Source organism: Crinia signifera, chromosome 11 (assembly GCF_055691185.1).
Source record: "Crinia signifera chromosome 11, ASM5569118v1, whole genome shotgun sequence".
Lineage (NCBI taxonomy): Eukaryota > Metazoa > Chordata > Amphibia > Anura > Myobatrachidae > Crinia > Crinia signifera.
In genome coordinates this window covers 1,333,026-1,347,044 of record NC_139227.1, presented here as the reverse complement: position 1 = coordinate 1,347,044, position 14,019 = coordinate 1,333,026, and the positions used below count along the sequence as shown (strand labels likewise).

Below are 14,019 nucleotides of genomic sequence, written 5' to 3'. Positions count from 1 at the left end.
CTCTGCGAGCAAGTCTGTCTGTAAATGTTTCTCCCTGTCTATTGGTTTATTCCGTGCTCATCTTCCTTTCCCCTCTCATCATTCTTATATACAGTAATACTCCCTGAAATGTCTCCAGCAGCTGTAGTCTCCTCATTTCATGCCCCCTCCCACAGAAAGTGTCACTTCTCTGCTCTGTGACCTTTGGTTGGGCAAGTGTTTGACATACCAAGTCGGTCACTGCAACCTCTGCCTAAAAATGGAAGCGAGATATCAGGAAAGAGAAGGGTTAAGTTATTGAATATATGGCAATAGGAGAGTAGTGATGTCAGACAGGAAGTGAAATAAGCAGAACTAAGCGATACTCTGCAGGGTTCTCAGTAAATAAAAGCGATTGTTGGCTGTTGGTCTGAATACACCTGATAACAAATCCTGGCATTACCAGTTGTGTTGTGTTATCCTCGTACATGAACTTTTCTGTGATTTGTCAGGGTTAGGATTATTGTTCTTTCTAGTAAAAGGGAGAATTTATATTGTGTGGGTCCCTGCCTTCAAAGTGATGCTGCAATGAAACATTCAATGTGTCCTTGCCAGGTGGGACTTAAATGGGGATATACACTCCATCACCCCTGCTCTCTGCCCTGTAACACATATATCCTACTGCTTGAAGGTCACCACTATATTTAGTCTGTCCAGAAGGACAGACTGAATATGATCTGCCGAATCTGCATTAACCCTTCCGTTACTCATTGCTGCAGAACTTCTCATGACTCTTGTTATAAAGTCCCTTATATCGTGGGCTGGGACACTAAGTAATCCCCACATTCTGTCTCAGCAATTGTTGTACTTTTCTGCTGTGACACTTGCTCAGGGAACGGCTATAACCTCCACAGAGCCATGTCAGAGTATTCAGTTGCATTAGGGGACTAGTACATTTCGGCTAGCCTTACAGTCCTCTCAACTCCCACCTTCTGCATAACCTGTGGCCCTGCCCTTTGACTATGTTGTTATGTAAGATGGGCAGAGCCTCTGCGTTCCTTCTGGAACAGATGAGTTGAGTCAGTGAGGCAGTTCACGTTCTCTGCTCTCCACTCTGGTCCACGGTCTCTGCTCTCCACTCTGGTCCACGGTCTCTGCTCTCCACTCTGGTCCACGGTCTCTGCTCTCCACTCTAGGCCACGGTCTCTGTTCTCCACTCTGGTCCACGGTCTCTGCTCTCCACTCTGGTCCACGGTCTCTGCTCTCCACTCTGGTCCACGGTCTCAGCTCTCCACTCTGGTCCACGGTAGCACATCATTCCTACTTTCCTCACTTTCTAACTTTACCTCTGCAATGTCTCGGCCACTTACTGACCAGGAGAAGCGGAAGCAGATCAGTGTACGGGGTTTGGCTGGAGCAGAAAATGTCTCTGACCTAAAGAAAAACTTCAACCGTCACTTACACTTCACCCTTGTGAAGGATCGTAATGTTGCCAACCCCCGTGACTACTACTATGCCCTCGCACACACAGTGCGTGATCACCTGGTGGGGCGATGGATCCGAACACAGCAGCATTACTATGAGCATGATCCCAAGGTAAGTTCTGTAGTGCAAGAACAATTCAAACATTCCAGCAAACAGATACAACATGCTAGTCATTTGGCCCTCTGGGTAAGGATTTCCATAGACTATAAGGCATGCTACAGTATTTTACATGTTATTGTTTCCATGATTCATCTGAAAGTGCCCATACACGGAGCAATTAGCTGACAACTAGATGGCATCTACCTAAAACCACATGCGATGCGCTAATGCAGAGCGTGTCTTGTATCAGATGCGATGTCATCTAGTTCACAGCGTTCGTGCAGCACATACTTTTTGTGCTTTGCAATGCGCAGGAGAGCGCATCACCTCACAAAGCAGGAACGCTTCGTGTATCGGCACATTAAGTTACAACTGACTTTTAAATGTATGTTTTTTAAGATTGCTGTGAAACAGTGACTCAGGGGGTTATTCTACTTCATTCTTTCTGACAAATTCCTTCTCAGATGGACAAAACCATGTGCACTGCAGGTGGGGTAGATGTAACTTGTGCAGGGAGAATTAGATTTGGGTGGGGTTTTACTTCAAAGTGAGATCTATATTGTCGTGTAAAAGTAAAGCAGCCAGTATTTACCCTGCACAGAAACAAAATAACTCACCCAAATCTAATTCTCTCTGCACATGTTACATCTGCCCCACCTGCAGTGCACATGGTTTTGTCCATCTAAGAAGGAATTTGTCAGAAAGAGTGAACTAGAATAACCCCCTGTGTGAAATACAAAGAGTGAACTAGAATAACCCCCTGTGTGAAATACAAAGAGTTATATGTCTGAAACCAGACAGGTTTAGCTTGTGAAACATCTGTATGTTTTAGATATGTAACTGGGGTCGATGGCTGCATTCATACCCTAGTTTCCATGTCTGTTACATTATGCTAATGTCAGAACCTACAGTATACCTAAAATCATTGCGAATACATGTGGGAAATGATCCTACTATGTTCTTACATCTGCAGCCTTCATTATTATTAGAAGTGGGTGCAAAAAAATCATTAGTTTAAAATGCCACAAAAATCCTACAATTGTGATAAAGTAGAATCGACAAGAGAAGTACTGGGCCCAATATACACATGGTGCTGGTGCTGGTGCTGGTGCTGGTGCTGGTGCTGGTGCTGCTGGTTGTTGTAAGAGAAATCTGTGGAACACTTCCATCATCATTTATCACCCAGACTACTTCAGATCCTGAGCTTTGCTGGGACTGAATGAAGTGAATCCTACAAGTGTTTTCAGAAGCCTGAACTCTCCAGAATCACTTGTCAGGAGAATTCATCCTTCTCACTGGAGTTTGATCAGAGCTTTGTCTGTGATGACGAACAGAGAACTGGGATTAGACAATGACTACTAAAGCCAGGCAACGGTTCATTCAAAGAAAATCATTTGTGCTCACTGCTAAGTTTTTAGTAAGCAGATTTTATTTGACTTGATAGTGACACAGGAACCTTTGTAGAAATATTTCCTAAATGTCCATTATATACATATTAAGAGTTCTGTCATTCAAGTCTGAAGGGCTCTATAGAGATATTTTGTTATTATTTGCATCAGTTTATATAGCGCACACATATTCTGTAGCGCTTTAATATGAGTACTGTATTTGTACATTCCCTCGGCGGAGCATTCAATTTGTGGCCGCTTCTGTCTGATTCGCTAAGCAGTGTAAATGTGCTGCTTATTGAGCTAACTAACGCCGCCCACTGGGAGAGGAAATGCCCACCCCCCACCGCCGTGCGCATATTCCTGGCGCATTGCGAAAGCATGTTTTGCATAAACATTGATTCACAAGGCTGCATACAGTGGCGAACCACCATCGGAAGATTTTCCCCCTGTTCACAAACATCAGTCAGTCTTGGCTGACCTATATCAGCGCCGTCCAGTCCGAGAACGGGGCAAACGGACATCATCCTGTGATGTCTGATGGTCACCCTGGCAGGCACTGCGTTTACATGGCGACGCACAGCGGTTTCCTGGGCACATCAAGGGTATGCACAGCTGGGCATCTTCATTCGAACGGCCGCCTGCCCGTCTGGGACTTTCAAAGGGACCTTGATAACTAGGGGGATCTTTTGGGCATTATTCCACCTGGTGAGACACTGGGGCTGCTCCACACAAAGCATCTACTTATCAATAATGTTTTCTGCTTTTTCAATTTTTTTTGTAATATTTTTTTTCACCGGTGTCTACAACAAGGGTCACGACCTCCTGACTCTTACCAGGCCTAGTGCCTGAATACTGTATATGAGCAAGGAGCCCAATTAACGGGGTCTCAGACCTTGCGCCCCGCTATTAAGTCCATGGGCCTAGCATCCATCTATTTAGTGCCCACGGGTCTATTGCCCAGCTATCTATGGCCACGGGACTAATGCCCGACCTATAAGTGCCTCAGGGGGGCCACGGGCCTGGTAGGCCCAACTAAATGGCAACGGGCCAGGAAGGCCTGACAATTAAGTGCCCACAGGCCGGAAGGGCCTGACTCTGCCCACGAGCCTATTGCTGGAATACCCGGTGGTCTAGGGTAGGGGGTAGGTTTGCCGTTGGCCCATCCTGCCTTCCTATTTCACCAGACGCAGGGGGTGGGGCAGAATACAGCACGGCAAGCGCTGATTGGCACGTCCCAGCAGTTTCCTATTGGCCGCCAATTCGGAAGCTGTGATTGGCTCCTGAACGTTTCTGATTGGCTTGCATAATGGCGCCAAGTTTGAAATGCCGCTCCTTCCCCGGCACCGATCGCTGCTGTCGCTTCCAGTCCAGTGTCGAGGATCAAAGGCTGGTCCCGGCCCGGGACACCCAACACTGTACCATTGTCAATGTGGGGATCAGACAGCTGATCCCTGCACTGGCTGGAGCTGTGTCCTGTGGAGGATACAGCTCTGTTTCCCCTGTCGCTGCTGCTCCGGTGCTGGGAGGAGCTGTCCCAGCACTGGGGCACATTCTTACACATGCATGCTCTGGAAAACATCCGACTCTCCTGGCAAGCAATAAGACTTGTATTGCTGATACCCCTTTCACACCGCACAAATAACCTGTGTCTGACCTGGGTTGTTGCTGGGTCATCCCAGGTCACTGTGCAGTGTGAAAGGGCCTTTTGAAAAATTCTGGGTCCAGCAACCCAGCAATCCGACCCGGGTTAAAAGAAGGGTTTTACCCAGGTTGGATCCGGGTTGTTGGGCAGTGTAAACGGGTCACCCAGGTCTGAGGCAGCATCAGATCCAAGTGCTGCATCAAACCCCCCGCCCCCCGCGCCTTCCGCAGTGCCGCTCTGCCCGATCAGCCCTTCCGATGATGCCAGCAACCCGGCTTATTGCCAGGTCACTGTGTGAGCTTCACAAATGCTGGTCACTCCCAGGACCGACCTGTGTCCATATCCTGGGTGCAAACTTGCATTTGCGATGTGAAACCGGTATAAGATGCCCATGTAACTCTTTTGCCAAAACGCTTTAAGAATTCCCATCCCCATAGAAAAGAAAACAAATGTAATAAATCGGCTTCTTGTTCTCAAACGTGTCCAAGAGCCAATTCTGTTCACACATTATTCTCACTCAGTAGATAATGATGCAGCCATGAAAACAGTTACCTGCTGCCACTGGTGAAAGGCTTCATATCACCAGAGTATTGTTTGTTATTAGGATATCATATTGAGAACAGATCAGCGATAGTGGGGGTATAACAAAATGTAAATGGTTTTAGGGGGTTATTCAGAGTGTAATCCATTCTCAATTCTCTTGCATACTTGCACAAGGTGGGTTCACTCTGAGTGGCAGCTATCTACTGTGCTGATGAGCAATCAGGTCTTATTTAAACCCCTCATGTTCACACTAGACCAGGGGCCCTCAAACTATTTTGCTCTGGGACCCCATCAGACCAAAAAAATATATACCGGACCCCAGCAAGTTACTGCAGAAGGTCATCACATCACATGTGTAGTCAGCAGGCAGCACATACATGGCAGCATTGTGGAGGTACAGAGTGATGGGAGGAGTCTAATATACCATAACCCATCACATCACACGTGAGGTCAGCAGACAGCACATACATGGCAGCATTGTGGAGGCACAGAATGATGGGAGGAGTCTGATATACCATAACCCATCACATCACACGTGTAGTCAGCAGACAGCACATACTTGGCAGCATTGTGGAGGTACAGAGTGATGGGAGGAGTCTAATATACCATAACCCATCACATCACATGTGTAGTCAGCAGACAGCACATACATGGCAGCATTGTGGGGGCACAGAGTGATGGGAGGAGTCTGATATACCATAACCCATCACATCACATGTGTAGTCAGCAGACAGCACATACATGGCAGCATTGTGGAGGCACAGAGTGATGGGAGGAGTCTGATATACCATAACCCATCACATCACACGTGTAGTCAGCAGACAGCACATACATGGCAGTATTGTGGAGGCACAAAGTGATGGGAGGAGTCTGATATACCATAACCCATCACATCACACGTGTAGTCAGCAGACAGCACATACATGGCAGCATTGTGGAGGCACAGAGTGATGGGAGGAGTCTGATATACCATAACCCATCACATCACACAAATAGTCAGCAGACAGCACATACATGGCAGCATTGTGGAGGCACAGAGTGATGGGAGGAGTCTGATATACCATAACCCATCACATCACATGTGTAGTCAGCAGGCAGCACATACATGGCAGCATTGTGGAGGCACAGAGTGATGGGAGGAGTCTAATATACCATAACCCATCACATCACACGTGTAGTCAGCAGACAGCACATACATGGCAGCATTGTGGAGGCACAGAGTGATGGGAGGAGTCTGATATACCATAACCCATCACATCACACAAATAGTCAGCAGACAGCACATACATGGCAGCATTGTGGAGGCACAGAGTGATGGGAGGAGTCTGATATACCATAACCCATCACATCACACGTGTAGTCAGCAGACAGCACATACATGGCAGCATTGTGGAGGCACAGAGTGATGGGAGGAGTCTGATACACCATAACCCATCACATCACATGTGTAGTCAGCAGGCAGCACATACATGGCAGCATTGTGGAGGCACAGAGTGATGGGAGGAGTCTAATATACCATAACCCATCACATCACACAAATAGTCAGCAGACAGCACATACATGGCAGCATTGTGGAGGCACAGAGTGATGAGAGGAGTCTGATATACCATAACCCATCACATCACACGTTTAGTCAGCAGACAGCACATACATGGCAGCATTGTGGAGGCACAGAGTGATGGGAGGAGTCTAATATACCATAACCCATCACATCACACAAATAGTCAGCAGACAGCACATACATGGCAGCATTGTGGAGGCACAGAGTGATGGGAGGAGTCTGATATACCATAACCCATCACATCACACGTGTAGTCAGCAGACAGCACATACATGGCAGCATTGTGGAGGCACAGAGTGATGGGAGGAGTCTAATATACCATAGCCCATCACATGTGTAGTCAGTAGACAGCACATACATGGCAGCATTAAGGGGGCATAGAGTGATGGGAGGAGTCTGATATACCATAACCCATCACATCACATGTGTAGTCAGCAGACATCACATACATGGCAGCAATGTGGGGGCACATTATGATGGGAGGAGTCTGATATACCATAACCCATCACATGACACGTGTAGTCAGCAGACAGCACATACATGGCAGCATTGTGGAAGCACAGAGTGATGGGAGGAGTCTGATATACCATACCCCATCACATCACACGTGTAGTCAGCAGACAGCACATACATGGCAGCATTGTGGAGGCACAGAGTGATGGGAGGAGTCTAATATACCATAGCCCATCACATGTGTAGTCAGTAGACAGCACATACATGGCAGCATTAAGGGGGCATAGAGTGATGGGAGGAGTCTGATATACCATAACCCATCACATCACATGTGTAGTCAGCAGACAGCACATAGATGGCAGCATTGTGGGGGCACATTATGATGGGAGGAGTCTGATATACCATAACCCATCACATCACATGTGTAGTCAGCAGACAGCACATACATGGCAGCATTGTGGAAGCACAGAGTGATGGGAGGAGTCTGATATACCATACCCCATCACATCACACGTGTAGTCAGCAGACAGCACATACATGGCAGCATTGTGGAGGCACAGAGTGATGGGAGGAGTCTGATATACCATAACCCATCACATCACACGTGTAGTCAGCAGACAGCACATACATGGCAGCATTGTGGAGGCACAGAGTGATAGGAGGAGTCTGATATACCATAACCCATCACATCACACGTGTAGTCAGCAGACAGCACATACATGGCAGCATTGTGGAGGCACAGAGTGATGGGAGGAGTCTGTTATACCATGACCCATCACATCACACGTGTAGTCAGCAGACAGCATATACATGGCAGCATTGTGGAGGCACAGAGTGATGGGAGGAGTCTGATATACCATAACCCATCACATCACATGTGTAGTCAGCAGAAATCACATACATGGCAGCATTGTGGAGGCACAGAGTGATGGGAGGAGTCTAATATACCATAACCCATCACATCACACGTGTAGTCAGCAGACAGCACATACATGGCAGCATTGTGGAGGCACAGAGTGATGGGAGGAGTCTGATATAACATGACCCATCACATCACACGTGTAGTCAGCAGATAGCATATACATGGCAGCATTGTGGAGGCACAGAGTGATGGGAGGAGTCTGATATACCATAACCCATCACATCACACGTGTAGTCAGCAGACAGCACATACATGGCAGCATTGTGGGGGCACAGAGTGATGGGAGGAGTCTGATATACCATAACCCATCACATGTGTAGGCAGCAGACAGCACATACATGGCAGCATTGTGGGGGCACATAGTAATGGGAGGAGTCTAATATACCATAACCCATCACATCACACGTGTAGTCAGCAGACAGCACATACATGGCAGCATTGTGGGGACACAGAGTGATGGGAGGAGTCTAACATACCATAACCCATCACATCACACGTGTAGTCAGCAGACATCACATACATGGCAGCATTGTGGGGCATAGAGTGATGGGAGGAGCCTGATATACCATAACCCATCACATCACACGTGTAGTCAGCAGACAGCACATACATGGCAGCATTGTGGAGGCACAGAGTGATGGGAGGAGTCTAATATACCATAAACCCATCACACGTGTAGTCAGCAGACAGCACATACATGGCAGCATTGTGGGGGCACATTAGGGTTACCACCCGTCCGGGATTACTCCGGACAGTCCGGTAATTAGACCGGGTGTCTGGAGTCCGGACGGGTGGCGTTCCCAGGCTATACAATGTCCGGGAACTGGACACTGGAGGTGACCGCCGGGAGATCATGGAGCTACCGCGAATCAAACAGCCAGATGGAGACCGTCAGCGCAATGAGGATAAGGCGAGCGAGCAGGAGCAGTTCCGCCTGCGGCTAGTAATTCAAATATCGCGCCTGCCCTGCTTGCGGTCCGCCAGCCAATCGGGACCGGCGGCTCCTGATTGGCTGTCGGACCGCATGCAGGGCAGGCGGGCTATTTGAAGTAGCCGCAGGCGGAACTGCTCCCGCTCGCTCGCCTTATCCTCATGGCATGGCCGTAATTACTGGCGGGGGCTTAATTAGTGACCCAGGTGGAAGACTGAATGGGAGGGAGAGGCGGGCAGAAGCCTCGAGCAGCCAGCAGCACATTTAAGATACGCAAACAAGCCCCATACAGTTGTGAAAACAACATGCATGCTACGGCAAGCTTATTCATTGGCTGGCATGCTACACCAATAAGTTAGCGAGCTGATGGAGAGGGGCTACGCTCCGTCAGAATCTCTAGCAGCTCCTGAAGTGCAGTGTGCATGATGCCAGGGGTAAGGAAGGACATTCCATGCCAGTTCAGCAGCAGCTCATTGGGGTTGTTTGGGGTCACACCTGGCAGAGGCGCTGGCCATCAACCTGAGCCAAGCCAGATGGAAGCTGCGTGTAGTGGCAGCCAGCAGTGCAGACGCACTGACACCACATTGTTTCCCACCTGACCAGACATGCAAATCATTGTGAGGTTGGAGGCAAATTCTAATAACAACTACTAACAAATACAATGTAAATGATGTGCAGCCATAGTCAGTGCCACACCTAGGGTTGCCACCTCAGCCCTTTAAAACTGGAGGCATATTAATTACACAGGTTCTGTGGCTGATTAAAAAAATACGTGAGCCAGCCACAGAACCTGTGTAATTAATATGCCTCCAGTTTTAAAGGGATGAGGTGGCAACCCTAGCCACACCCTACATACCCCCTATTTTCTCCTATAGTTGTTGGTGTCTTTTTTTTTTTGGGGGGGGGGGCACCAAATGAAAGCCTTGCCTGGGCACCAGAAACCCCAGTTTCGGCCCTGCTCATGGCGCTGCCGGTCTCTAGCTGGCTGTTTGTTTCACGGCAGCGCCATGATCTCCCACTACCGGTCGCCTCCAGTGTCCAGGTTGAAAAGAGATCTCCTCTGCCCGGCTCCAGCTGCCAGCCTGCATTTGCATTCCCCTTGGCAACGGACATTTGCCCTCCCCCTTGGCAACGAGCATTTGCTCTCCACCTTGGCAACAAGCATTTGCCCACCCCCACATCCCACATAGGCATACCTCCCAACATGACCCTCTCCAGGAGGGACACAATGCTCTGTTTCTAGACCTTCCTCTTAATTTATGATTATCATCACCTGTGTTTGCACCTTTCTTATCAGTTAAACTGAAACAGGTGACGGCAATTATACATTAAGAGGGAAGTCCAGAAAGAGAGCATTGTGTCCCTCCTGGAGAGGGTCATGTTGGGAGGTATGCATAGGGGCAATTACTGTACCTAATGGTGTCAATTAGTGCCTATTGACACGGGCGTACATGATTGTATATTTTGCAGTGTGATGTACCATATAGTATGTTTTTTTCTGTGCTTCTTTTTAAATAATCGACTTTTCTATCTGTGCTTTATCCATGGTGCTATCATCACTCATTAACCTTTTTGCCGGTCCGTTTTGTACTTTTAAAGTACACCTCGTATCGGATCGCATGCCTTGTGCATGCTTTGTGCATCTGAGTGATCAGCTGAGAGATGGACAGTTAAACACCTCTAACCTGTGACCTCTAACATGTAGAACATAACACATTTAATGATCTTACATAACTAAACCTGAAATAAAGACTCAGAGACTTAGGTTTGGCAGAAATTGTTAGCTGAATTGATTTAAAGCAATTTAAGCTAAATTCATTTATTAATAATTAATGGTGGCCCAGAAAGGATGACTAATTAACTAAGCTCCACCCCACAACTAGCATATGTAATCAAACCTACCCTATCAAGCGGTATCCACTCCATCTATTGCACTGACTACCCACCCGTCCGGGTGGGGGTCGCTATCCCCAAGTGGGTGATCCAGTGAAGGCCTAATGTCAATAAGAGGCGAGCGCACCGAAAACAAACCTTATACGCTGTATCATCACTTAATAAAGACCTAAATCCATTTACCTGCCGTTCTTTCCTGCCAACGCAATTAACACCCACCCACCAGCAAGCCAACAAGGGGAGGTAGGGGGGGGGGGGACTTTCAGGAAAGAGAGGAAGACTCCTCCCTATCCTGTCCCTATATCCCAGCTAACTCTGCCATTCCTTGTATCCTTATTGGTTAACCGAGTCACATACTCCCCAAGGTACACACACAGTTTTGGATGTTTAACTCTCTAATTATGGCAAAGGACAGCTCTTGCGTTAAGAGCTGTCCTTTGCGGTGAGAGACAGCGGGTCCCATCGGGACCTGGCAGGTCCCGGCGGCTCCCCCCTCCTCCTCCCTGCACCCGGAAGAGGATCATAGTGCAGGGAGGAGGAGGTCACAGGTCTGGGCAGCACAGCATTGTGCTACCCAGACACAGGTGAGGGGGGGTCGATGCGGGGCAGCGGGGGGGGGGGGGGGGGGGCGGTGGGTCGTGGTAGAAGCCCATGGGCTTCTATGTGGTATCGCCAGATTTTTCTGGTGATGCCCCCGTCGCAATAACCCGGCAGGGGATGCTTAGAGCATCCCAAAATGCGGCGAAATCCCAGAAAACTGGGTTTTTACCGCATTTTTAATTCAGAGAATCTCCCTTCAAATGACTTATCTATGCTAGAAGCCTAGTTACATAGGTGCCAGCTCTGGGCGTGTTGTAGCACCCGAAATATGTGTTGTAATGGTAAAGTAACCATTAGAAGAAACAGAGAACTAGTTTATAGATACAATCCTGACCTAGAACTATAGCAATCATTCAGCAGGTCACATTTATCTGTCTGATGCAAATTAGACATTGTCTGTTGTGTCCTATGACATTACCTTCAGAGTACTGAGTGATTAAATAGAAGTAGCCTTGTAGTATACAATATCATGCTGGCTACCTTCAGTATGTGGTTGTTATCACGTTAAATACGTGCATTTCTCTTACTGACAGCTCTTTTCTACTTACAGAGGATTTATTACCTCTCCCTGGAGTTCTACATGGGTCGGACACTCCAGAACACCATGGTTAACCTGGGTCTTCAAAATGCTTGTGATGAGGCTACATACCAGGTATTTATCATGCTTACATCAAACCTACATTCTTACTGTACATCAGAATTATAATATAATATATATAATGTAATATATTGTAATATAGTATTCTAGTTATGGTGACTGATGTAGAACCAGTACGATGCCAGCGGGTGGTGCTAATACACACTGTTCATGTAATGCATGTTGTATGGACAAATCCTGGACAGGGGCTCACTTGGAGGCGGGGACAAGATACAAATACCCCTGGGAAAGCTGTGTGGGTTATCAGGGTAGGTACAATAGCAGATGATGATGGTGATGGTGATCACTAAACTAGCAATCCACCTGTGTCTGCCTGTTTGGGAACTCTCCCTTCATACTAATTGGTGCATTCTGATAGCATGTCCAAGCAACCAATCATAGTGCTGTTTACTATGTATTACATTGTGGATGTGATCCAGAAATTCAATTAAAATCATGAAGGAAAGCTATCTAGATAAGGACACGGGAATCCTTCTGTGCCTGCGCCATATGGTGCGTGATGCAGATGATACTGCACTAAGAAGGGATCAGTGGCACACGCAGGGGGGGGGCTTCGGAATGCCCAGAACCCCCCAGGAGTCTAAGGGCCCTAGGCTGACTCCTGGGGGCTGGCCCTTGGGAACCGTAGATATCTGACTTCAAAGCAGTGGTCCCCATCCAAGCCTAATAATTGTGCTTCCCAGTCAGATATTTCAGGTTATTTCTGACTAAGAGTTTTTCTGAGGGTATATTCCAAAAGCTGGGACTCTCCTCCTTTGATGGACACTAGAAGTTCGTCTCTACTGTTCCCAGAACCAGAGATATCAGCCTTCCAGCAGCTGATTACTGCTCCAGCTCCACACACCTGGTATGTAGTTTTATATACTTGTTGGCAGATTGCTCTGCCTCCTGAACTCTGATCTTCTAGTTAGGGCCGGCAACAGAAATTTTGGGGCCCCATACATTGATATCTCTGAGGGCTCCCTCAAACACTATCACCCCCCCCACCCTTTGCTGGGACATAAACTGGAAGTGCATGCCCATTACTGGAGGGGTGTACTCTATCACATTGATGTACTCCCTCACCCAATTGTCTGTGCTTTAGCATACTGACACACTCCCTCGCCCATGGCCTGTGTTCTATCACACTGACACACTCCCTCGCCCATGGCCTGTGTTCTATCACACTGACGCACTCCCTCACCCCACGCTCTGCACTTTAGCAAACTGGTGCACTCCCTCACCCAGCGTCCTGCGTTCTATCACTGACATGCTCCCTTACCCTGCAGCCTGTGCTCTATCAATTGACGCGCTCCTTCACCCCGCAGCCTGTGCTCTATCACACTGATGCGCTCCCTCCCCCCGCAGACTGCGCTCTATCACACTGACACACTCCCTCACCCCATGGCCTGCGCTCTATCACACTGACACACTCCCTCACCCCATGGCCTGCGCTCTATCACACTGACACACTCCCTCACCCCATGGCCTGCGCTCTATCACACTGACACACTCCCTCACCCCATGGCCTGCGCCCTATCACACTGATGCGCTCCCTCACCCCATGGCCTGCGCCCTATCACACTGACGCACTCCCTCCCCCCATGGCCTGCGCTCTATCACACTGATGCGCTCCCTCACCCCATGGCCTGCGCTCTATCACACTGATGCTCTCCCTCACCACGCGGCTCTTGCTCTCATACTTACGCAGTCCCTCATGCCCCGGCCTGTGCTCTATTACACTACATGCTCCATAACCCCCTGCAGCCTAATCCTGACTCTCCTGCCATCCCTGGTATGCTGTAACCCAGTGGTCTCCAACCTTTTTTTGCGGCATGAGCTACTCGTGGCAAAATAAACCACCCGAAGAGCTACTAAAATATAAAAAGAGCCCCAACACATTA

General features: G+C 48.4%; 1 protein-coding gene across 1 annotated transcript in view; it reads left to right on the top strand.

The window, feature by feature from the left end:
• Nucleotides 1-1,311: 1,311 nt before the first annotated feature.
• The window catches only part of PYGM (glycogen phosphorylase, muscle associated), a 90,636-nt gene continuing 77,928 nt past the window's right edge, over nucleotides 1,312-14,019 (top strand). Inside the window, 2 exon segments of the mRNA XM_083165000.1 lie at nucleotides 1,312-1,554; nucleotides 12,029-12,130. Coding sequence (XP_083021126.1) covers nucleotides 1,312-1,554; nucleotides 12,029-12,130 — 345 coding nt within the window.